Consider the following 26,389-nt stretch of genomic DNA (forward strand, 5'->3'; position numbering starts at 1 on the left):
CGCAAGGTTCCATGCCGTTGTGCATAGCGTCTACAGTGCAGATTGATGCCGCTACATTGAGTTCCGACGGTCCGGGGGCCATTAGCACAGACATCGCGTGAACTCGGTCTCAGCATCACACGTACCTAGAAAAAAGATCGCCCCGTTGCCATTTGACTCTGGCGGTGCCATCCTCTGCCTTTTTTTGTGCAAAAAATAAAAATAAATTACTCGCACCTGCCACTCGCAGCCCCACCAGAAACTGTGCTTGTCTGTAGCCCAAGTTTAAGCTAGGCGCCCAGTCGGGATTCACATCGTCCATGCAGTACGCAGGTCGTCCTGAAATTAAAATTCGATGCACCATGCACAACCAAATATGCTTCCCAGAGCACTGGAATCGAAAGTTATGCCAAGATTCTCCGCTAACCTGTTATGAAGTGCGCACCACATATGCGGCAGTGGGCTGCAGAGTCATTCAGGTCCTCTCTTCGAATCCATTGCAGCCATGTGGCTCTCCGCTTCAACGAAAGCTCCGCTGTCTTCGAGCACTGTCCCAGCTTTGGTTTGGGAATCGAGAAAAACCAGACGTGCCAAATTTTCGTCGTCGTGGCCATTTCGTGTCCGGTTCGTGCAGCCATAAACAGCGCAGAAAACCATTCTTAATCTTCGTTCGCAATCTCAATGCAGCGCGTAGTCGTCACTGTCAGCTTTGCACTGTCCAGCCGCCCAAACACTATGTACGCCGAGACCGTGCAGCACTCCAAACGACGGCTTGCAAACAAAGCGCAGCGTCCATGATACACTCCATCCGCACCAGAATCCACAAGTCGTCTGCTACGTGCACCTCAAACATGGTGGCCGGCGGCGTTGCACTGCAGCGCTACGGCTTTGCGCCAGTGCATAACACCTATAAGTAGAGTAAAAGTTCCCCAGGTTGCTACACACTGTCCCTATGTTTTCACGTCACATTACGTAGTCGTGGGTGAGGGTCAGGAGGACCGCCCATGGGGTCGAAGGGCAGCTTGACGCGGGTTTGCTTATGAGCCACGCAAGTGGCACGGCTCATCAGAGGTTGAATTCGAGCTTCTGGAAACAGACCGTGGAGTCGGCCGCATTCTTTCCACCGCTGGGAAGATGGCCCCGGAGTGATGTCTTGGCCGTGGCGCGAAAAAAATGGAGCAGAGCAGCCGGAATGCACGGTCTAAACAAAAGTTCTTCAGCGGCCGTCGCTCTTTGCTCAGTCTCTCTACCCGGTCGGGATTGCGCAGAAGCCATTGAGACACGAAACGTAGCCCGAGTGGATCCGCTGTGCGAGAGCTGTTTATTGCAGGCTTGGCCGAAGCACTTAGGGCCATAAGTCAGGTTGAAATCTCCCTCCGGATACAGCACCACACCACGCATCGAGCCAGTACATCAGGGAACGAGTGTGGACGTCGATAATGAGCAAGACACCACCAAAGGTGTCTTGTGTCTACGGAACATTCCTGCCCAGCAGACGGAACCAGAAGGAACGGGGGCCATCACCTGTGCTGGTTGCGGCGACCCCCACGAACGGCGTCTATGCCGTTTCAGGGATGCCCAGTGTAGGGGCTGCGGAAAAACAGGTCACATATTGAGGGTCTGCTGTTTTCGAATGCCAAGGGACCACCGCCAGAACGCAGAGACCGACGGCAGGACACCTCGCGTTAGAGCCACGCCTCACGAATATTTCCTACTGCGACGACCAAACTGCGACCGCTATCCACGATGTGCCTGCACCCACCCGGAGGAAGATACATGTGGTGATTGAAACTGAAGGTAAGCCATGGCGAATGGAGGTGGATTTGGGGTCAACTTTTTCACTCATATCTGACGCCACAGCCAGGCGGATTTTCCCGAGCGGCTGTTTACCATCGCTGAAACCGCTGGATATCATGATGAAGGATTATCAGGCCAATTGCATAGCTGTGCACGAATATGGCAAGTTCAGAGTGAAGTTTAAGGATTCTGATGGCCTGTTACGTCCTATTATTGTCAAGGGCGAGTGTCCAAGCCTACTTGGATTGGACTGGTTCCCAGGGCTAGGTATCAACATGACAGGAGTGCAGCATATCAACCAGCTGTTTCACTGGATTGCTGACATATTCCAGGAGTTCAGTTCAGTGTTTGATGGAACATTGGGGTGTTACGAAGGGCGACCTGTGCAGTTTGCACTCAATCCCGAGGTTGCACCAATCCGACTAAGGGCACATAGAGTACCTTTCGCACTTTGTCCGAAAATCAATGCAGAGCTGGATAATCTCATACGACAAGGTGCCCTGGAGCCAGTTGATCATGCAAGATGGGAAACGCCTATTGTCACTCCTTTGAAGGCTGATGGGGTTGTCCGTATCTGTGCAGACTACAAGTGCACAATAAACAAAGCATTTCAGCAACATGCATATCCAGTACCAGTGGTGAGCCATGTATTGTTGTCCATCTCTGGTAAAACTGTTTTTGCTAAACTCGATTTGGCTCAGTCTTACCAGCAACTGCCAGTGACCAAAGAAGCAGTGGAAGCTCAGACTATCGTAACTCATCGGGGAGCTTTCCATGTCCACAGACTTCAATTTGGGGTCAACATTGAACCCGGCAATTTCCAGAGCCTCATGGAAAACCTTCTGTGGGGAGTGCCTGGGCTCACTGCTTACTTCGATGATGTCATTGTTCCTGGAGCCTCTCATGAAGAGCTGCTCAGTCTTGATGAAGTTCTGAGAAGGTTCCAAGCTGTGGGGCTTAAGGTCAAGAAAGAGAAATGCCAGCTCGGGGTGGCTCAAGTAGATTTTTCAGGGTTTAGAGTCAACGCCGAGGGAATTCATCCAACGCCTGAAAAGACTCAAGCAATCGTGAAGGCACCACGTACTGCAGGCAAGATGGAGCTACAGGCATTCCTGGGGCTCCTCAACTTTTATCATGCGTTTCTGCCCCATAAGGCAACTGTTGCAGAACCAGTGCACCGGCTCTTGAACAAGAATGCGCCCTGGGTCTGGGGTCACACACAGCAGAGGGCGTTTGATAACGTGAAGCATTTTCTGTCATCCAACCAGGTCTTGATGCATTTTGATGACAAGAAACCATTTATTCTGGCTTGCGACACCTCAGCATATGGAGTACGAGCTATGCAAAGCCACAAAATGCCGGATGGCAGAGAAGCACCAATCGCCTTCTACTCAGGGACGCTGTCTACCGCTGTCTACCATGACTATGTATTTGGCCAGCCGTCTCAGATCCACAGGGACCACAAGCCACTTCTTGGGTTGTTCGCCTCCTCTGATGCTCCTCTGGTCCATTTTTCTGTATGGGTACCAGTACTCTTTCCACCACCAGACTGAAAAACAGCTGGGCCACACGGACGGCCTCAGGAGAATCCCCCTGACAAACCAGCAACCCGAGGGTCCGTCCCCAGCAGAGATCATTATACTTTTGGAAACTCTCTCAGAACCCCCACTTCATGCGGCTCACATCGCCACATATTCTCCCAAGAACCATATCATATCCCGTGTACTAAACTGGTCATAGAAGGGGTGACCACCAAAGCACAGCATTAGTTCTAAGTTCACACCATTCATGGCCAGGCAACATGAACTGTCGGCCCACAAAGGCTGTTTGCTGTGGGGCGACTGTGTGGTGATTCCACAGAAATTACATTCCAGGATTCTTGAAGCCTTGCATGCCAGGCACCCAGACATTGTTCGGATGAAGGCACTTGCCTGCAGTTATGTATGGTGGCCGGGGACAGCTGCGCTGCAGAAAGTGATTTTAATCTTGACCCTCTGGAATTCACACCATTACCGACAACGCAGTGGAAATTTGAATATTTTCGTGATGACAAAACCGACGAAAGATGCGGCATATCTTACACTTGCCATCTAGTGCAGGGGAACTTGCTTGTTGAGAAGACCATTGTGATTGATGAGCGGATATCATGTACTGTGAACGCGTATAGCAAGCTGCAGAAGATCTCACATCACGTTAAGAGTGTTTCTGACGTAGAAGCTTTTTTGAAGCAGGTCGATGAAAGGAAATTGTGTGAGGGAGCCACAACTCAAAGCTCATGCGAAGATACGATATCACAAGAACTGCTCTGTCATAATGTCGCGGCGAGCTTGGCCTTGTTGCCTAAGGCTACGCAGACAAATTCGGGAAGCAAAAGATTCAGAAAAAATTAACATCTGCAACAACTAAAGACACGACGCTTTAAAAAAGCCCTGTTTTCGAGCTGTGGCAGCTAACAAGAAAACGAAGGTAGAAATATTGGAGTTAAAAGATAAGCTCGAGAAGAGCTCAGAAGAGCAACTAGAACGGCATCTAGAAGTCCTTCCAAACCTGCAACGGTTCGCTTTAATTACGCCATTTAAGCAAATAAAAGCCAAAGCATCATCTGGAATCAGATGTGATGCCGAATGGCTTAACTGCATGCTTGTAAGACTGGCAAGTCCAAGAGCATACAAGCTTCTGAATGAGCTCAAGATGCTACCACCACCAAGCGGGAGTTGCCTAACTCAAATACTGAAGGGAATTCCCTGCAAATATGGATTTAATGCTGTTGATCTTGAAGCAATCCAAAAGCACATGGAAACAAAAGATGGTTTCACATACGTGCCGGCCGCTCCACGCTTCCGCGCTGCGTGTAGCAGACGACGCGCCTGGCAGGGAGCAAGACTCGACGTTTGTTGCTTGCCTTGTTTAAACAATGAGTAAACTCATTTTGCTGGCATTATCAACTCACGAAATAACGGAGTGTGCATCTGTTTATGTATGCAGGCTCATCACAGCCGCATGACGTCCATAACACCCAGCTTACATGCAAGCCATATAGAGAGTTCTACAATAATCACGTACTGGTTACTGCCAACAGTGCAGCTGAACTGTTCAAGCTTCAGCAGGGAAGCAAGGCTTGGTTTCAACACAGGCATCTGCACATCACAGCAAGTGAAGCAAGGTCAATCCCGGTCAAGGCTGCCCTAGATAAGTTGGTTAAAACACACATGAACCCCAGCTTTGCTGGTAATGCAAGCACGCAGTAAGAAAAGAAAACGAGATCATAAACTTCTGAATTCTGTGCATTTAAAGCAGGACGTTTTTTATAGAACAAAAAATCACTGCAATGCATAGACCCCGAAATTTCTAATATTGCTCTCATTTAAAGAACTGAATGCCTTTTTGGCCTTTTTATGTAGTAAAAAGCCTTTTGCGTTCACAGGAGTATGTAACACTTTATTGAATGCATTGTTAAAGCAGTCGCAGCAGAATGAATTAGCTTGACTGCACAACACTATTGTGGCAGTGCATGCAGGAGCTGATTTTTGTTTGCTAACATCATGCTTGTTGCGCAGGAGACGAGCTACCAATAAGCTGCAGATGAAACTCTGACAAAACCTACAGCACAGTATTTCGCTTTCTTTGTGCTCTATTGTCTGCAACTGTATACCAGCCTGCTACACCCAGTAGGCTTCTTCGATTATCAGTCCCAGGCTCACTGCGGACTCACCATGACGCCAGCCCGAAGCTCGTTTTTCTCCGGCAGGGCACGAAGCTCCGTTTACCAGTCCGCACCCTGCCGGAAGCGCACTCGATTTTCTGTCCGGTTCACCGCGGACTGCCGGAGCTGCTTGGGACCCACACAAGCCGGCAGCTAGCAGACGACGCTGCCAGAGAAGCTAACAGACGGTATCGGATTCAAGCACATACATATTTGGCACCTCCTCTGCGCCAATTTACATGTGCTTTTGCTCACAAAGTGTGTGTAGCTTTACCACTCTAGGACAAAAAGCAGTTGATCCTGTTCTACCCACCGACTGCTTAGCGTTCATAGTAGGAGGTGTTTCTACACGATGGAAGCAAGCAGTGGGGCACGAGATTATAAAGAAGTGTAGTGCTAGTGGACTGGATGTTATGGCCATTATTAGCGACATCGGTGCAGGAAACTGAGCTTTATGGAGAGTGCTTGCTGTGTCAGCAGAAAGAAATGGCGTGGTGTCATACTCGACACCGCACGCAATCAGTTGTTGAACATATGTGTGCTAGCAGATGTTGCATACATACTAAAGAACATCAGGAGTCACCTATGTAGACTACAGGCCATAACGCTGCCAGAGAACATTGTTGAGGAATTAGCCACCAACTAATATTATTCCCACGTGGCCTGTGATAGAATTGGTAAAACTTTCATATGAAAAGGAGAAACCCTCCAAACTGGCACCACATATAAGTGAGATGCATATTTCCACAGGCCACTTTCACAAAATGAAGGTAGCCCGAGCATTGACGAGCCACAAGACTGCATGTGCGATTAAGCAGCTTGTTGATGATGGCTTGATAAGCACCAAAGCCCGAACCACAGCCTGGTTTTTTTTAAGCAAGTAAACAAATTGTTTGACTTCATTTGCAGTCTGCACACTGGAACTGCATTTAGCCAGAGTAAAAATGAAAAATATGACAAGGCTGTAAGCTTCATGCAGTTCATAAACCTCTTCTGGGACATTAAAATAGCTGATGGTTCATGGAAACCTACGAAAACCCGATGTGCTGCTTAGCACCACTAGCAATTTGTCACTCCAAAAAGACCTCATCAACAGGGCTACAAATTTTTTCTCACAGCTCGCTTCCCACAATACAGCCTTGAGAACCTCTTCTCAATAATCCACGCAAGGAATCCAATTCCTACACCCTATCAGTGCAAAATGGCCCTTCGTGTCATCAGCGTTTCTCAGTATTTGAAGCCTATTTGAAGCGTTTCTGAAGTGGAAATCGAAATGTAGCCAACGAGCAGTGATGAGGACGATGTACGACATACGTCTATGCGGACGACATTGCGTTTTTCTCGGCTGCTCCTGACATTCAATCTCTTTACGTGCATCTGCAATCGTACCTGAACTTGCTTGAGAGTTGGTTGTGTGGCCTACGACTCACCTTAAATGTTAACATATGCGCTATCCTTGTTTTTCAACTCCAAGGTACTGTTGCTCTGTCTCTAACTTACCAGCGACAAATTATTCCCCAAGTTGTTTTTATTTATTTATTATTGATACCCTCAGGGCCAAAGACATTTCATAGGGGAGTAGTTACAAATTACAGAAAGAGAACAAAAACAAAAATTCAACATACAAGCATCATGTTCCTGGTTATACAATTCAGTAAAAGAAGTAAGCATAATATGCAAGTGCAAGGTAAGAGAACAAACAAAGGAAACTAAAGTAAACAAAGGAAATGGAGAATGATAAGTACATTTGTTGTGAGCCTTAGTATACAATGTTAGCTAAATTGTTACGGAAGCGCAGGATGTCTTGGTGTCATTTATGACGACAAGCTCACATGGCGCTCTCACATTGACCATGTTGCAGCGAAAGGCACTCATGCTGAGGGCATGTTGCGTAGATTAAGTAATCCCCGGTCTGGAATGCGGAGAGATGCACTTTTAATGATTTATGTTATGTACGTCCGACCAATGTTAGAATTTGGATTAGTGCTGTTTTCTGGTTCAGCTGCTTACAAAATTTGCCCACTCGTTCTTTTAGAGTGGGAAGCTCTACGGTTGTGCCTTGGCCTCCCTAAATTTGTAGCTAACAACATGCTTTACCTTGAAGCACGAATTCCAACTTTAGTATCTATATTTAAGTTCTCACTGTTCAGACGTACCTCACGATCTTTGACTCGTTTCCACCGTTCCTCATCTGTATTTTGTTGCCAGCTGACCTCCTTTTTTGGAATTTACTGGCCTCGAATTCATACACCGCAGGTAGTACTGACATAAAATTTACTTCACCCGTTAAATGTACTCCTGTCTGACATACTTCTGACACAAAACAGTGGGACTTCCGTGAAAATTGTCTATGATGACATTTTCCCGAAGAATGCAAAGCATTTACCATTAAGTATTTTAAATGGATTATTAGAGAACCATTTACAAAGCCTACCTGTTACCATCATGATTGCTACTGACGCCTCCCAATGTGATGAAAAGGCAGGGGTGGGAATATATTGCCTGCTTCTAGATTGGTCTTTTTCTGTGCGCCTTCCAGATTTCACCGCAATTTTCCAAGTGGAGTTTCTGGCGGTGGTGCTTGCTCTTCGCAAACCAGACCCTTCTTTTTTCGCAGTGGCTATCATTACAGACTCCTTTTCTTTGTGCTCGTCCACTGCTTCAGCTACGGATTCTCCGATCCTAAACACCTTCTTATCATTACTTCCTCCACATTTGAGCCTTTTACATATGATATAGGTACCAGGTCATAGCAGTGTGACAGTCAATGAAGTGGCTGATAGCCTGGCAAAAGCGTCCCTCAATGGCCCCGTGCTACCTATCCTCCTGGCTACAGCGTACATCACAGCAGCGAGGTTTCGGAGAAGTGTTTTGTTAAGCATGACATCTGGATCAATTTTAAGATCTGATGATTTCCTGCATCTTCAGTATTCGTGGAGCAGGTAATCATGCCTTTCATGACAGCTTGAAGTCTCTCTAACTAGGCTGTGCTGCCGGATCCCCTCCTTAAATTTTTATTTGCACAGGTCTGGTTTGGCGTTTTCTCCCGTCTGTGCATTCTGTGGTGAACAAGAATCAATAGACCATTTTTCATTGTTTTGTCGACGCTTCACCATGATGAGACGATTTTTAGAGCAACCACTGCAAAAGCTAGGCCTTAGTTTGAGCAGCCCAATCATATTGTCATTTGGTGCCACCATTCTTGGTTACAGCCAGCCACAGGTGTTTTTACCGCCATTCAAAATTTTTTACTGGAATCTAATCGGTTACCTTGCTAATATTTTTTTACTCATCATTATAATTTTTTTCCTGTTACTATTAATATTATTTCTATTGATTTATTTATTTTTCAACTCCCTCTGCTACAGATCTTACAGAGTCCATCTCCTGCGTGCGTTATGCATTTCCCGTTTCTTTTTGGTCTTTCTGCTTTCCGTTGAAGTTTCTCTTCCTCAGCATTCTGTTATTTATATTTATTACTTAATTTATCTATTTATTTTACCAAGAACACACAACAAAAAAAATCATCACAAAACTCTCTATGCACCCCTCTTCTTGGCCAATCCCCCTGGTGGGTATGCGCCATTCTAAGAGGTGAACAACAACAACAGCGGTGGCAGAGGCTGCGCGCGCTGTAAACATCATGCGGCTATTTGCCGAAAAATGAAGACTGGCCAAGCTGGCTCGCAGCCTAAATGAGTTTGAGGCTGCTGTTGTCGCTGCCAGAACACCACGGCGTCAAACGAAGATTGCAGACTTTTTCACTGCAAAATAAAGGCTGCATGTTTTTTTTTCTTCTTTCAACTACTAATAATCTCTGGTTTTGGTTTTTGGCAGGTAAGTGGACAATTTTATGCTACTCCTGTTAAGCGGTACCACCGTTTAGTACGTACTTTTTCCGAGTTCCGGCCAACTACGGTTCGACGAGATTTCACTGTAGATGCTTCACAGAAATCTGCCCGAAGCATTATCATCCTATGCCTTGGTCACTTATTTTTCAAACTACTGAGTTTTAGCAATCTGCCACATCTTTTTCAACTATTTCATTCATTCGCGCAGCCAGGAATTTTTTTTTAGGTGGAGCGAGATGTATGTCTAAATGCAGGCCTGCCTTCAGGGGCCGCTTCTGGATATGTGCCTGGCTCCATTCCTTCCTTTGTATCCCATAACTCTGTTTTTACTCGTAGCCCCAACCTTCTTTTTCTGCTTCTGTGGCTCAGTTGCTTTGGATCACGTTCAACTTAATGGGTTCGAAGCCTGGCCGTAACGGGCATGCTTTGACACAAGCGAAATGCATAAACGGGCGTATACTAAGGATGTTGCAGACCTTCCAGCAGTGGCGGTGTGCAGGTCTAGAATGTGTGCATTTTGCATTCATTGAAAGCTGCTACCAGCCGATGTCCTTATGCTATTTAGCAGTTTCATCCCATCAATGGGTCATTGCACTCGTATTTGCAAGTTTCTGCGATCAAAGTGGCAGCGTAAGCACGTCTGTACAAGGAACATCTTCGCCTACTTCTCGACTGCTCCCAAAATATGGCTGTTGCGGCGTGGCGCTGGCATCAAATAACTCGTCTCATCGATAGGACCACTGAGATCCTGTGGCAACAGATATTGCTACAGCTGCGGCAAGGCCTCCCATCGAAGGCAACAACGCCATCCAAGAGTGCCATCCACACGGTTGATGATGTACAGTTGCTAGCGGCAGTTCAACACATCCTCAACCATGGTCCAAAGTTTGCAGTGGAACCGAGAAAGAATGCAGCGGTACACCTCGCGATGCTGACACAAATCTCAAGGCTAGCACCCACAACTGAGACTGAAAGGTGTGTCTTGGAAGGCGTTGATGTGCTTTTGCGTCCCCGTGGTCACGCAAGGGACTTCTCGTTTGATAAGGTTGTTGCATGCCTAAAGGACAGACCTCTGAACTTGTTACTGGCCGACAAAGAGGGTGGGTTTGTTGTTGTTAAGAGAAGCTTATAAATTGCAAAACAAATGAAGCAGTAGCTTCAGTGTATGACAGGCACGACAATGTCCTGCGCAAAGTTAGACAGTAGGTCATAAGGATGTGCGAAAGTTTGAACCTGGACAAGCTTGCTCGGACCATTCAAAATGATGATAAGCTGTGCTTAGATTTATTTTTTAGTGCAAAAACTCATAAACCTGACTACCCTCTAAGGGTTATTGTTTCCAAGAATGAAGCACGGCAGAATGACCTTGCAAAATTTCTATGGACTCATCTGAATGTGCTCACCATTGACGACCCTTTTCAGGTGAAAGGTTCCAAGCAGGTAATTGAATATCTTAAAGACAGGCACAGCAATAAGTTCTCGGCCATATCCATGGATATAAAAATAAAAGACATTATTTAATTCCGCATGATGACCTGCTCAACAGCGTCAGAGATTGTATTGATGCCCATGGTGCTGTTCACTTTCAAAATGCGTCAGGTGTGGCAGTTGGCAGTTTCTTTGAGTTGCTTTCAACCTACCTAAACTCCACCTTTGCGCAATTAAATGGCCACATCATCTCGCAACGGAATGGAATTTGTATAGGATCATGCGTCGCACCAATCCTGAGCGATATATATCTTGCTTCCCAGGACCTTAAGTTACGGGATCAGTGCGCCGAGCTTGGGGTCTCCGCTGTATTTAGTTTTGTAGATGATTTTCTAGTAATTTTTAAAGATGACAAAGGATGTTTGCAGACACGAGTGTGCCAAGTTGTGACCTTGTTCACAGACTGCCTTCAGCCTCTGACAATAACTCATGAGTGCCTGGAAAATGAACAGATTAGATTCCTAGATTTGTGTCTATATTTCCACTCTGAACATGTCTGCTGGGCCTGTGGGCCAAGGAGAAATATAAGCCAGTCCTCCCATACGCCTCGGCACACTCTGAACTAGTAAAGAGAGCCAAAGTTTCAAAACGTAACAAAACGTAAAGTTTTGTTTCAGGAGCGTCCTTGTCAAATCATGCAAGCACATACAGGAAGACTCTTTTCTGAAGCAAGCGGATCGCCTTCGGCAAGCCGGGTACCCAGAGCATCTTCTGATTACTGTTGCCGAAAGCATGCTAAAATCAAAAAAGAAACCCAGTGAAAATGACTGTCGAAGGATGGCATCGGTGATACCTTATCTACATACTGTGTCCCATAGCCTCAAAAAGATTGGCAACAGAGCAGGAGTTCATGTTTTTTCGGCCCCAAAGAAATTGCATTAGTTGTGTAGAAAGGTTAATTCTGACGTAACTAGAAAGCCAGACGGCATGACGAAGCATCGTCCACATGTTGTAAGCTACGAAAAAGATGTTGATTCAATCCCGCTGTCATGTGGTAACATCTATATCAGCAAGATGGGGCGATGCCTGACTACAAGGCTACAAGAAAAGTGTAGAAATCTAAACAGATGTTAACCTGGGTGAGCTAAACAAGCACTGCAGCCAATGTAAAAACTGCACACCTGCCTTTGAAATAATGACCGTTCCACGCAAGGGCCATGACACCATCACAAGGGTGATTGATGGTAGCTCAAGCAATATCAAGATTATCTGATAAATGTGTCAGCCAGCCATCCGTACACCTTCGCAAAAAAAAGAGTTGATCTTTCTAAGCGCCCATGATGCTCATGGGTGCTTAGAATCACTGAGCCAATCACTGGAGGCAAGGTTAACGACCAATGAGATAATTGTGCCACGGGAAGTGAGTTGTTGTTTTCCTGTGTTGTCACGGGACTGGGCCTATATGAGCCAGTTCAAGGCAATAAACCATGTTGTCAGTCAGCGCCTGTGTTTGTGTCAATTTTTCTTGTCCGTGTTCCGACCACACTGTTGTTGTCAAGACCTTCCAGTAATCGGAATTAATCCTGTGTAATGGGAACGATCGGCAGCCGTTCAAGCGGTGGGACGAAGAGGTCGACGAAGTGCAGTTCTGCTCCTAGGGTGGCTCCTGGGAACGTGCCTGTCATGACGCTCTTCGATCGACCGCCGGCCTGCAATTCGAAGACACACCTTTATACTTGGTGGAGGTTTCTTGATCCCCTATTGGTCCTCAACCTGGAACTTCGGAGCCGAACATTGCTAGCCCCGGCCACCATGCCAGATGGTCCGACTCAACCATCACTGTCCATCCCTGCCACCGTCCTCTGTTCCGGGGTGCAATGCCAGCGCAACCCTTCTCCATTCAGTGGTACGAATGACCATGACGTCGACTACTGGCTGGCCTCATATGAGCGCAGCAGCACTTACAATCAGTCGGATGATTCCGTCAAGTTGAGCAACGTCCTCTTCTACTGAAACTGTCTGGTTTGTGCGCCTATATTTCTGGTGGTCCGCAGAAAAGGGGACCTGTAAAACCAAACACCAGACGAGGTTCACTTCGTGTGAAGCAGGGGTGGTGTACTGCATCCCATTGTCCTGTGGGAAAATCTACATCGGGCAAACCGGAGGGTGCATCAATGAACGTCTGAGGCAGCACCGAACAACGTTCGATTCAGGCACTGGAAGCAATTTAGCCTTGCATGTTAAGGTATGCAAAGGATGTTCTCCTTTGCTTCACCGCACGAGCATTATCGGTCGGGGGAGGACAAGACGCGAGCATGAAATTCTTGAAGCGTTTTTAATCAGGAAACACAAGGAGATGTGTGTCAGCGATCCCTCGGGTTTTTATCACGGATAAAGAATATAACTTTCTTTTATCTTAATACAGTCGTTCCCATCGTCCAGAGTGTGCGCTTGCGCAGGGAAACATTTAAAATGTGGTGGTTTTCTTGGAAATAAATCAGTTGCAAGTCCAGCGGTGTGGTGTGTGTACCTCCTTTTTCTTGTCCTGCGTCTGTGTTCCGCTGGTTCCACCCTGACAACATTATGAACCAACTAGCCCAGCAATTTACGCCCCTTCAACAAATAAGTATGCAGACCTCGCTGATACGTCTGCCTACTTTTGCACCACGCAAAGGTTGGAGCAATACGTCATTTTTTAAATCGTGGCATTTCCACAATAGGGCTCTTGCCACAAATCACGAGGAAGCTGCTCCAAATTGAATTTTAACCTGCTACAAAGCAGGCTCCAGAATTCTTGGCCATTCCCGCCACTGCATTGTATCTAGTCATGAGCAATAAGAGAAGAAACAAAGTCTGAGCATTTATTGTTTCGTTATTCCATAATTATATGCGACAAGCGCACCTTTTTCTGTATTAGGGCGGGCAATTAGGCTAGGTAGTAAAGGTGCATTTAGGGTGGAACAGTGAAAATGGACGAAAGACAAGAAATGAACAAGGAACACAGGGGAGTGACCATTTGTGTGCTCCTTGTTGCATTTTTGTCCTTAATCCGTTTGTGCTGTTCCTGCCAAAAATACACCTTTTTTGTTTTCAAACTAGTTTTCCTGTTGGTTTATCATATCCATAAGAATTCTCAAATTTAGTGGAGAAATGACCGGAATATTTGCAGTTCTATGCAAAACTTTTGTTCCCTCATATTGTTCATGATTCACAGGACGGACAGAAGTGCAGATTCCAGGAGTGCATAGCATATTGCATTACTCAGTGTCACACTGTGCACCTTGACTGCAGATTGTGCATGTAGTCAAGAGCGAGTATGTTCTCGCTCAAAGATTTTTTTAGGTGGTCTGCTGCAATGCTAACTTTGCATACAAAGCAGTGATAGTGATTATGAGTATTCCTGTTTCAACTTGACCTTTTCATGTCTGCCTCTAGATTCCTTTGCCATGGTGAAGAAGTCTAGCAAGCTAGTGAGGAGACTGCAGGCCCTCCTTGAAGCTCCAAGGCAAGCAGACGTGCCAAAGGCTGACACTGTAAGCATTTGCTTTCTGAGAGGCATTTGTCCTATTTGGAAGAAAAGCAAGAGCTTTGGCACTGGTGTTGATGCTTGCAGTGACACTAAGGACAGAGCAGTGAACAATGGATAGCAAGGATATTAGTGTGACATTAGTTAATGTCAAGAGGGTAGCATTAATAGAGCGCTAACATAGGTGTCTAGTATTCAGCTGCGATTAAAGAAAAAGAAGTAGACTTGGGTTGGTGGTGATCTACAGTCTATTGCATGAGCAAAGAGAAACGGGAGTGTAGAGGTATCTAGCATGATATGCAGTATAGTAGCAAGATTGGGAAAATTGCATAAATGGTGACTGTGGCTGGCCTAGCACTGGTCATTTGGCAATCTTTGGAGAGGTGTTTGGTAGGCAGCAGTATTTACTTAGGTGATGATCAGCGGAGGAAAATTTTGTATGGTTGCCCTGTTGGTTCTTGAAATGTGTGTGTGTGGGGGGGGGGGGGGGGTGTGATGGACACGTTTGGGTGGAGGCAGAGGTGGCACAAACATGTTTCAGTGCTAAGCTAGTATCACTGCATTGAAAGAAATGGAATGAAAGTGCACTGTTGAAGAATTGCAGTAGGTTAGGGCAAAGTAATTCAATGTTTTAGAATTTTAACCTAGAGTATGAAACAAGAAATTTGAAAATTGCTTCATCAGCTTTTCTAGCCCGCCCTTTCAACGTTAGTCCCAATGTCAACAGGCAGGTGTTCAGAACAGGTTTGCCGCATTTCATGACTGCTGCGAATTAGATTTTTCAGTACGAGAAGCTAGCACTGGAGTTAGGGTCTCTGCCACTTTGTTTCGCAGTGAGGTTTATTACAGCTGAGCCTCGCTACAAATAAATTTCACTTGAACAGAAACTTTGCTGTTGTAAAATCAGCCTAGAACTGTGACAAATTAATTAGATTTTTCATGAATGTTTTCTTCGAACAAATCGCAGAGCTTTGCCACCTTTTGCTGCTTCGGCATTAGTTCTGGGACACAAACTTCTCCGCTCTTCTGGCTTACAGATATTGTTAATTACTTTTTCGTCTTCTAGTCCATGACAGTATTGTCAACCAACCTCTCAGCTTTACTAGTATTGTTCAGCCATGTGAAAAAAACGAGCTGAGAAATTTCCTTTTTTTTCGACTAAGTGGCTGGTAGTTTTGTGTACATTGTTGTACCTCCATACGAACATATCACTCCATATGCCAGCCAGTGTTTGCCTTCAGTGCACACAGACAAAAGAATGGCCCCTGCTTCCGTGCAACATGTTCTTGATGGCTGCACCACTGCGTGATTGTCGACAAGTGCATGTGTTTGGATCAGTTCCAAATAGCAAAGCAAATGCAACATAGCAAGAAGTGCCTGCCATGCTGATGGCAGGAAGCATGAAAAAAAAAGACAAGGTGGTAGAGTAACCACCACAGCTAGCACTTTGTTGTCACTTGCTTTAGTAACTAGGTTGAGGTGTTCAGCTGAGCCTGTCACTCGCTTTAGTAATTAGGTTGAGGTGTTCAGCTGAGCTTTTAAGCTAGAGGTCCATTAAAGGACATGCCAAATTTGGTTGCATTTTTGTTCTTTGTAGTGATGCAAGACAGTTGTACGTGGATCACCACACAGTGTTCACGTGCGACCTAATATTTTGTAATCAAGTTTCTTCTCACTTGTATCAACAGCGGAGTGTTGGCTTTGATGTCAAATTTCTGTATAGGTCGTGAAGCTTGAGAAAAGCTGATACATTCGCTGCTTCTTCACCTGTGTTCAGTCTTGAGGCAGGCTGGCAGCATTGTAGTGAATTAAAACGACAAAGCAGCAGTTGTATCACAGTTTTTGTCATGCTTCACGTGACCTATATGGACCTTTGACGTCATAGCGATTGCTTGGCGGTTGAAACTGAAACAAATGAGAGATGCAATTCGATTATAAATTGAACGGTCGTAGACTACTGCCACATGGTAATCGATGATTAAGGGGAACCCTGGTCTTGAAAAGAAAATTTTATTAATCTAGTCATAGTTATGAAATTTTCAGGGCACATGTATTACTGTGCGCTGATTCTAGATATGCCATTTAATTTCATGTAAAACAATTCCTTGAGCACTTATGCGCTTTTTATGGAAGTATTTTGCGAACAGTTTTCTAGAAAATTTCTGCAGGAAACTCTGAAATGTATGCTATTGGGTTCTCTTGATGCCAAGGAATGCAATAAGGGTAACATTCCGCACTTCTTGAAGGCCTTGTTGACCACGGCAAATAGGATCGTGTACTGTGCATCCTTCACCCCTAGCAAAGTCCTGCACATGCACGCGTCATCCTGTTGCTTGATGTGGGTGTCGACAGCGTGTGAATGTGTGATTGCTAGCACAGACCGATGAAAGGAATGTGTGTCTATTGCAATTGTACTTTTCTTTTTATGCAGGAGGACAGAGGGGGCGGTGTCCTCGTCGAAAAGACTGTCATCAGCAGGCTGGCAGCTCATTGCCAAGGGCTGCCAACGAAATTTGCGAGAGGCCTTCTTCGGCATGTGTTCACCGAAGAGGAACTTCGGGGCAAGTCTCTGTATGGAAGAGGCACTAATGCCTATAAAGAGGATCCGTCCAGGGATGGGCTAGATCCAGTGCGGCTGAATGCCGTGCTAGGTATGCACTGTTTTGTTTTCGAATAGTTTAGTTAAAAGTACTTACGGTATGCATCTGTGAGACTGTGGTAGGAAGGGCATTCTGAAAAATTTTAGCTTTAATTCATAGTCGCATGTTACTTAAATGGGAATTCAAGTTGATATAGCAGTATTGTTATTGATTTAGAAAACGAGTTTTAAGCTACCTTTTTTTCGTTTTGAGAGATGAAAGGGACAGCTGCTGCTTTGCTTTTAGGCAATAGATTAATTTGCATGTATAAAATGCGAACTTTCTAAACTTCAAGTTGGTTCACGAATTAAATTTCAGTTTAGGTTTGCCAGACTGGAATATAAACCTTGTGCAAGTTTTGCATTCTAGAAGGCTATTTCTTGGTGCTGAAATTAGAAAGGCCTTGTATGATACAAAATTTCCAGATACATACCTTGTGTTATGGGACAATACATCATTTACATGATTGTAAGTCGACATCCCCATATTCATTGTCAGGGAGAGAAAAAAAAGCGTGCCTGTGGCATCAAAGTGAAAATGCATTAGTCACTGGACTACTCGTCCATGCTTTTGCCATCGTTGTCGCTGCTGCAATTCCACAGCACATTGTTCTAACGTCGTTGTCCAACGAAATCCTGCACTTCACAAAGAGCTGCACCATGACGTCGTGTAGAAAAGCTGCAAAATTTTTCGCTGTGGCGCAGCACGCAGTTGTTCCTTTCTTCGATGTAAAGCCTAACAGCCATCTTGAATTAGCTGTGAACGAACGCTGAACACTTACCGTTCCTGGAGCACAAATGACGTTTGACGAAGCGCTGCATTAAAAACTGGTAAAACATGGCTGCCAGTCAAGTAAAATATATGTCGAACAGAGCCAAAGAGAAACTATTCATGAGTGACGTCTGCTCTTCCATTGGCTACAGACACCTCCGGAAGCGCTGCCATTTTGAGTGGCGGCGTCACTGCGATTGGAACAGCAGCCCTTCCATCAACTATTGACACTCCCATAAATAAAAAATAATTCCTCTGAACAAGTGCACAGAATAGCTGAATAGTACTGGGTGGAGCCGTCGAGCAAACAAAATCGCAACCATGCTGTGGCATCTCTGATATCTCATTTGCCTCACATTCATTTATGGTGACCTACTTTGGTTTCGATTACAAGTTGACCCCACTCCCACTTCGGATTTTCATATTAAAAGAAATAGGTCGACTTACAATCATGAATATACAGTACTTAATAACTTAATACATGTATTCGCTGTTTCCTGACTTCGGTTCTTAAAAGTTAGAAGGCATGCATTTGTTAAGGGTTGTTTAATTGCCAGGTAGTGCATTGAAATTCTTCACTCTCATTTTGCTGTATAATGATTTTTGTCTGCCATTGTCTTTTTTCTGTGCAAGAATCACTGACTGTTGTCTTACATATTTGCTGAAGTTTTTTGAGTAACATGGCTGCCTTGAACTGGATATGCAACTTGCAAAATGCATGAATTCTTTTTTTGTATGTGTGTGTGTGCAGGGTACACATGTGACCGGTTTCCTGCAGCCACACTGCTGCAGCTGAAGAACAGCCTGTCATCAATGCTGAGCAGAGAAATAAAATGAGTTCAAAGAAGTTCGTATGTATGTGATCGCCATGCATGCAAGCCAGCTTTTGATTTAAAAAGTTTTGGCTGGTTATTTAGCATGCCTTTTTTAACAACATGGATCCTTGTATTTATATGTTTACATGTACCCACCAAAACGATGATGCCCACCTCACAAGGTACACATAGTTTTTAAGTCACATGTTACACTTTTGGTGCCTCAAAGCTGCAGGAGCTAGAAAACTAATGTCTTCTTACAACTACAGAGTAGCAGATTCATAAGAGTGTGATGGTAGAGTCCGAGTGGTAGTTTCCACATGCAGAGCAAATTTTCACTCTGTCTTCGCGGTATATAGCATGGAGGACTACTTTTATTTACATACTGCATTAAAACATGCCAGAATGTTTCTCTGCCCCCACAAGACACTCAAATACGAGCTGGGAAAAACCACAGTAAAACATTAGAAATGCATCTGATCAGCATCAAAGATTCTAATGCAGAAGCTCTTTGATATGACATCAGAGACCCAAGAAGAAGGCATCAGAAAAGCATGCATTAGGAACACACTAAAATGACGGTGGCCAATTTGTTTTAGAAAGCCATTAGGAACGCATAAGGAAACTCACAAGAAAGTCATAAGACAGTCAAATGAGCCTAATGCATAAAGTCACCGGAATTTCCGAAGACATACATTACATATTTTCTTAAGGGCTGGACCACCCTGCTCTTGCCTACGAGTTCATTGATCACCGTGCCATTCCCGAGGTTGCTGCCCTAGCCTGTTATGCGACCACGCCTGATCCACTTCCCGTCGAAGTCTTTCACCGCGCCACCGCTGCCGACCTTCTGCCCGCTCAACGTGACCAGCTACTGACACTTCTCCAACGCTTCAGCCTGTCTTTTGACTTCTCCCAACCTTCCTTGGGTCGTGCGTTGGCCGTCTCTCACGAAACTGACACAGGTATGCACGCCCCCTTGCACCAGCGACCGTACCACGTCTCACCCAACGTTACTAGACTAGCTTCAGTTGTCAAACTCCACGGCGCTGTGCGGAACCGCCACCGGCCCGCGCCTTCGTGGCGCTGCAGTCGCACCCAGCTTCACTTCTCAACTAACCAGTTAGGAGAACGGGCTGGACGAAGTACGCGGTGCAGCGTTGGCGTGTTTTGCGGGTGCTCGTTCACGGCGGATTTCAGCAAGCATGCCATCTACGGAGATTTAGTCTTCGCCGCATGTGTTAACATCAGCAAACGATGCCGACGTGCTGCGTTCCGGGATGCAAAAGCGGCTACCGGAACGATGTTAACAGTTCGGAGCGCCATTTTTTCTGTGCCCCAAGCAATGAGACGCTTCGCTCGGCGTGGAACAGAGCGATTCCTCGTGCCGACCGGGAACTCTCTGCAAAATCCAAGGTGTGTGATTTGCACTTCCATGAGCAGGATATCTTGAAGAGTTATGTGCACGTTATAAACGGACAGACAGTTGAGGTGCCACGAGGCAAGTGGACGCTTGCCGAGGGTGCGGTGCCGAAATTGTTCCCGAACCTTCCTTCGTACCTTTCGAAGCCGCCGCAAAAAAAAACGAAACTGAAGGGAGCAAAACACTGCACAAGCAGGTCTCATGAGGTCACCTTCAAGTGGCGGTCAATGTGAAGACGCAGAAGAAATGCAAATCGTTTGTAGCTCAGGTTCCGGTCTGGAAGCTTTGAAGGAAGTCACTTTAAGTGATATGGAAGGAGTTCGGTTACTGTCGTTCTGGCGGATGCTGAGTCTTCAGGACGCCAATGGCAAATATGTCGTGTTTTTCACTCTGAAAACACAACAAAGACTCCCGCAAATTGAAAAATGCGTTGCAGTGGGGACTGACAACAATGCCACGGCAAGTGCTCTCGGCCGTGTGGTCGTGGCATTCAAGAGCGTTAACATCCGCACATTGGATGACCTAGCGGCTCTAATAGAGAGAGTTGACGAGCTCAATGTCTGTCCGAGGCTAAGAGCACTGAAAGTTACAAGCTTTCCACGCAGGTGCAAGGTACTTTCTTCTGAAGCGATGTGCAAGCCATGCCAAAAGAAAATGAAAGAGCTGAAAATGCAGATGCTTCAGAAGCAAAAAAAGGCATCGCACAGACAGAAAAGGAGCAAAAAGAAGTTGGAGGCTTTGTCCCGAAAAGAAGATCGTCAGCGGAAGCTCGCCGCAATTATTAGCCAGATTAACCTGCAGGAGGAGGCAGACGCTGATTCCCTCCAACAGAGCGACAGCCGCCCTTTTGCATCTACACCTGTTCTCCACTATCTTGGCGGCTACGTTGCTAAGAAGTCTGCGAAGATGACGGACTGCAGTGACTGCCATGCTACTTTGGTAGCTGCATCAGATGTTCCACCGGCAGCCATTCTCACCGAACTTAGGTCATTTGTGCCTGGCGCTCTGAAGAACCCCTCTGGAGCCCTAACTTGTATGTTGTCAGGAACTGAATGTATTATAGAGCGGCAAACAAAGTCTAACAAGGTGTTTGGTGACTTGTTCTGGACCATCCTAGGAGAGCTGTCAGAGAATACGCTCAGTCGTGTTGGGTGCCCAATGCACTTTCAGGAACTCAGTGCACGCATCATTCAGTTTTATTTAGCCACGCGCATGCATTTTTATGCTAGGCTCCTGGAGCAGCAGCAGGGATCCAGCCTTGAAGTAAAGGCAGCGAGGAAACGTGCCAAGCTGCTTTAGGTGTAAATGGCCCACGTGGGCTCAAATCATTTGGCCTAGATTATTTCCCTTATGATAAGGTTTATCTTAGTTATATACGTGGGCCATACGGTTGTTTTTTACTTCATTTTCTTTAATAAAATGTTCGTTGATTCACAACAAAGTTCTGCTGTTATTTTTGTGGGTCGCACATTTTTTCTTACAATGTGGTCTATAACTGCTCCACAGCAATGTGATTAGGCCACAGCACAAGACCCAGAAATCGCGCCGCAACTTCTGAGCTCTGCAATTGGCCCTGAATTGGTATCGGCATAAACAAGCGAACGTGTGCTGGGAACACATTTGCTTCTGCCGCACGGGGACGCGAGACCAGCCCGTAAAGCATGAAGGATGGACCGACTAAGAGAGCTTCAGCGCTGTCAGAGAATACGCTCAGTCGTGTCAGGTTATGCCTGCACTTTCAGGACCCCGGTGTACGGGTCATTCAATTTGATTTAGCGACACGCGTGCATTTTTTGCTAGGTACCTGGAACAGCGCCAGGGATCCAGTCTTCCAGTAAAAGCAACGAGGAAACGTGACAAGCACCTGTATGTGGATACCGATTTTGCCTACTATCACAAATACCACAAGGAACAACGCGAGCGAGCGTGAAACGCACACAAGCTGCTCGTCTGCACGAACGCTAGGCTACGGCGGGGTGTCTGCTGTGGAGCTGGATGGAGCGGCGCCGCCATCTGGCGGCGGGCAAGGGAGTGGAGACACCGGCAGTAAGGGCGCAGGCGGAGAGTTTGACGACTGAAGCTATTCTAGTAACGTTGGTCTCACCCACATAGCGCCACATCATTCGTGACAATGTCGGCGATATGCTACACCGTGGCTTCATACAGCCCTCTCACAGCCCTTGGGCCACTCCTGTCATCCTGGTGATGAAAAAAGATGGCTCCATCTGGTTCTGTGTGGACTACCGCCATCTCAACCAGATTATCCGCAAGGATGTTTATCCTCTACCCCGAATCGACTACGCACTGGATTGTTTGCAGGGAGCGGAATATTTATCGTCCTTAGACTTACGCTCCGGCTACTGGTAAGTCTCGATGGCTGCTGCTGACTGGCCGAAAACTGCCTTCGTCACCCCAGATGGCCTGTATGAATTCAATGTCATGCCATTCGGCCTATGCAATGAGGGAATGATGGATAATATTCTCAGTAGGCTTAAATGGGAAACAAGTCTGGGCTATCTTGATGACGTTCTTGTTTTTTCCAAAGATTTCTCTTCCCATTTACTGCGCTTCCAGCGTGTACTCACATGCCTACTTCCGCTACTTCATCCGGAATTTCGCCTGTATCATCACCTCTTTAAAACCCCTGCTAGCAAATATAATGCCATTAGAATCGAATGACATTGAACGCACCGAATCTCATTCGCTGTGTCGGTGCTACACAGAAAAAATTAATGTCATTCGGGAATGATAGCAATAACGATTGGAAGTATCAAGAAAAGCAAGTTAACGCACATGAAAATGTTTATAATTGTTAAATATGTACGTAACGTGAACATGAAGATTTTCAGTTTTTTTGCCTTAAATAAATACCTCCAGCCATTTTGCAGCCTTCCAAACCCGACAAGTGTAAACAAACAACATGGCCGAAATGGCGGACTTAGAAGTGAACACGGAGCGCGAAGCCGAGAGGCAAAAGGTGAAGGATTTTGTCGTAGCCTACTTGTTATTTAAAGTACACCACAAAAATGAAGTGAGGAAGCTTCAGTGTACACGAGAGGCCCAATCAAGGTTGAACCGGTGCCTGCAGCTACGGCTTGCGGCAAACAGTTGTGTCGTTGCCGCTATGGTAGCTGCGCAGCCAAGAATTCATCGTGAACGTTGGGTATTTCCGAGGAACAAGAACTGGTTTGAGGACTCTTCCGCATCTTGGAGAAAGCCATTTCAAGCAAGCTTTTCGTGCGTCGCCAAATACGTTCAAGTACTTGGTGGACTCGTGGAAGAGCATCCTGGAAAAGCAGACTGCACGGATGAGAAAACCACTTTCCGTGAAAAAACATTTGGCCATCGGCCTCTATCGGCTTTGCTCTAGTGCAGAGGACAGGACAATTGCACACCTTTTTGGTGTTGGCCGTTTAACAGTGAATGTGCTGTTCAGAGTTCTGCAGGGCTGTGATTAAGCAACTCGAACCAGAGTGGCTTCGAATGGTCCACCGTAGTGAACTGAAAACACACCTGAAAGAGTTCTTTGCCACTACCGGCTTTCCTCAAGGCATTGGTGTGCTTGACAGTTGCCATCTTCCTGTTGCGCCGCCAAAATAAAATGTAATTGATTACCATAACTACAAAGACTGGTAGGTACCTTGTTTAGTTTGCTAAAATTAAGTGCATCTCTTTCGATTGTAGTGGAAGAAGCCTTGGCAATATTTTCTGTGAGATGGGCCAGTCCCTTTAAATAAACATATATTCACTCTTAATTCTGCCATATTTTGTTATAGAAATTGTTTGCTGGATTGAGTGCAAAACTGGTATATTATTTTAGGTGGCTAATAGTGTGCTTGCATAATAAATTTTTGATGTGAACGTTCTGATTTGAACAAAATTGAGCTAGTTCTTGTTATAAGAATTACCAACTACTTTTAATAAAAGGCTCATTGACAGGTTGATAAGATAACTAAGATCTCTTTGCATTATCTGTATACCATCCTTAAATAAGTAAATCCAGGCAGCCTGCAATATTCAGCTAATGACCTTGTTCCTTGTCAAGAACTTCCGCCTGCTTGCTTGAAAACAGGTGTCGGCATGTGTCTGTGGTAACTTTGCCACCTATGGCCCTCTGAATGTGCGACCTCTCACCACAGTATGAATGACACCTTTTATTAACAGTGCGCAGGTTTACAAGCAGAACTGCACACTGTTGAAGTGTATGGGCAACTAATAATTTTGCTATTTATTTTATTCTGTGCAGGTACAGCACAATACTTCTGGCCCTCATTGACCATCAGTACCGCCTTAAGTACATAAACGTGGGAGCTCCTGGCCGATACGACGACGCAAATGTCCACAGACGATCGAAGCTCTCTCAAGTCATCGAAGGTAGATACCTGGCGTCACCTGTGGTTGTGATTGAAGGCACTGCTGCCACACCGGTTATACTGTGTGACCAAGCATTTCCACTCACACCAGTTTTACTGAAGCCATTTCCAAATGAATCGCCTGGGACAAGTGAGGCTGCTTTTAACTATAACCTGTCGAAAACACGGGGCATAGTAGAAATTGTGTTTGGAAGACTGAAGAATCACTTCCACTGTTATGAAAAGGTTGGAGTGCAAGTTGCCTAATGCAAAGCTAGCCATCAGGGCCTTGTGTACCCTCCACAATATGTTGAACAGCACTGGGAGCATGATGTATGTGCATTTGATGAACCCTATCAACAGCCATCGCGCAATAGCACTGTAGTCAGTGGGACTCGACCAATAGTCACAGGTGCTCTTGCACAGTACTTCTGGAAAAGTGCTTGATACTCCTGAGCAGAAACTGCATTTGTGCGTGAACATCAACACAATTATGCTGAGCAGCAGCAAGTAGAGAAAATTAGTTTGAAGTGTGTTCATCCCCAAACAACTTGGACGCATCTTTTAAACAGTGCATAAAGCGGTATGTGTTGCAGCTTCCACTTGAAAGCCCCAGTGGCTGCTCAGTTTTTTTTCTTTCATTTTGCAGGCCTTTTTCTATACATAAATGAGCAGTTGCTGCTCTGCAATTAGCTATGCCAGTTGGATTTCCTTTCTCAGCTGTTTTCTCTATTCCCATGTCTTTACTGAGCCTCCAGCTGAGAGCATTTCACCAAGGGTCAATTTTAATCCAGCAGACTGTCGGGGATAATGTGTTGTCACCCATTTTTGAGGACCCTTCATCCTGGCTAGTGGCAATTTAAAGTATGAAGGAATTTCATAACACATGCAAACTTGACCATTAAAGCCTCACTTCTATTTTCTCATGAAGCTAGAATGCAAGTTGCCCCATGCCAAACAAGCGATCAGGGCCTCATGTATTCTTCACAATATCTGCGAAATTCAGAGACCCCATGCATCCGCAATGGGAACAAGACTTGCTTGCGTTTGATGCACTGTTTCAACAGCTGTCTCACACCATCACTCAACCAAGTTGGGCAGACCGATGCACAAGCTACTATTGTGCAGTGCATCTGGAGATTGTTCAACAGGCTGTGACCACCAGCACTACACTGGGACAAACAGCAGTGTGTGTTTCTGTGCACCTTAAAGGGTGTGTCAATATAAGAGCAGGCATGCTCCCTGACAAATATGGTAGAGATGTTTTTTTGTGTGCAAAGGTTATTTTTTTCATAGTTTCCCATGCACATTATCTTTTTCCCAGGTCCCTCATTCTAAAAATAGTTCTTCCCACTTATAACCTTTCTCCTGCAGCTCAATTTGCTTGTCTCAAAAGTCTTGTTCTTTTTGCATGCCTTTTTCTAGGCTCAGGCGCAGCAGCCGCTGTTCCTCAATGAGCTGCGCAAGCATGTTCACTTGAGATGGCTGCCTCCTCATTCTTTCTTCTTGAGGCCCCAATGAGCCCAGTTGCTGTGGCTCAGATGCTGTGGCCGGAAATGAAGGCAGTCATGATTCGCATGGCTCATTTAGCCCAGCACATGACATAAGCTCTATCATGCTGGTGGCTGCCTCCTCTCCATCTTCTTGAGCACTGCCCCCATTCTCTGTTTGGTGGATGATCTGAAACTAAAAGGAATGAGCTCAAGAGCAAGAAGTCGCTCGCGGGACGTAAAGCTCTAGAGGAACCGCTATATAGCAAGCCACAGCTAATATCTGATGAGACCAAGCGTGGAGACTAGTCACTCGTCTTTTAGTAATGTTCTAGACTGCAGCAGTCACAAAAATTATATACCATGAAACAATGAAATTGCTCTGCATCACTTGATCAAAAGGCTGCAGATGTGCGTAAAAAACAGGCGGTCACAAAAGCAGCCCTTGCCGAGTCACGGGGCATGGCTGCATTTTGGAAGCAGCAGTATGATTGTGTAAAAGAAAGGCTAGTATGATTGTGTAAAAGAAAGGCTGCTGACCACAAGTACACTTCAGTAACTTAGTGAATGCAAGCACTATACGGGGCTACCTTCATATGAAGTTTTTAAAGGGCT

At 45.7% G+C, this 26,389-nt stretch overlaps 2 protein-coding genes and 2 pseudogenes across 8 annotated transcripts in view; 3 read left to right on the forward strand and 1 right to left on the reverse strand.

Annotated features, from left to right (window-relative positions):
- Nucleotides 1-26,389, reverse strand: part of LOC149362651 (uncharacterized) — an 88,555-nt gene that overhangs the window by 20,202 nt on the left and 41,964 nt on the right. Inside the window, exons 4-6 of one of the 7 annotated variants that reach the window (XM_089573143.1) lie at nucleotides 407-25,970; nucleotides 217-318; nucleotides 1-125 (exon numbers count right to left, since the gene is read on the reverse strand). The exons of 3 other annotated variants lie outside the window; for them this stretch is intronic. The gene's annotated coding sequence lies outside the window, so the exon portion shown is untranslated. Of the gene's footprint in view, nucleotides 25,971-26,389 lie in introns of all 7 variants that reach the window. 3 more of the 7 variants (XM_089573142.1, XM_089573146.1, XM_089573145.1) reach the window with 3 other exon arrangements.
- On the forward strand, nucleotides 7,816-11,238 carry LOC149362654 (uncharacterized; annotated as a pseudogene).
- On the forward strand, nucleotides 12,571-19,139 carry LOC149362655 (uncharacterized). Its single transcript, XM_089567485.1, has 4 exons — nucleotides 12,571-12,664; nucleotides 14,194-14,291; nucleotides 16,716-16,935; nucleotides 18,446-19,139. The coding sequence occupies exons 1-4, from the start codon at nucleotides 12,571-12,573 to the stop codon at nucleotides 18,529-18,531; spliced, it is 498 nt and encodes a 165-aa protein (XP_089423611.1). The 3' UTR covers nucleotides 18,532-19,139.
- LOC149362656 (uncharacterized) overlaps nucleotides 22,862-26,389 on the forward strand; it is a 32,009-nt pseudogene continuing 28,481 nt past the window's right edge.

The sequence above is a fragment of the Amblyomma mixtum genome, chromosome 2 (genome assembly GCF_055824585.1).
Source record: "Amblyomma mixtum isolate Tamu chromosome 2, ASM5582458v1, whole genome shotgun sequence".
In the NCBI taxonomy this organism is placed as follows: domain Eukaryota; kingdom Metazoa; phylum Arthropoda; class Arachnida; order Ixodida; family Ixodidae; genus Amblyomma; species Amblyomma mixtum.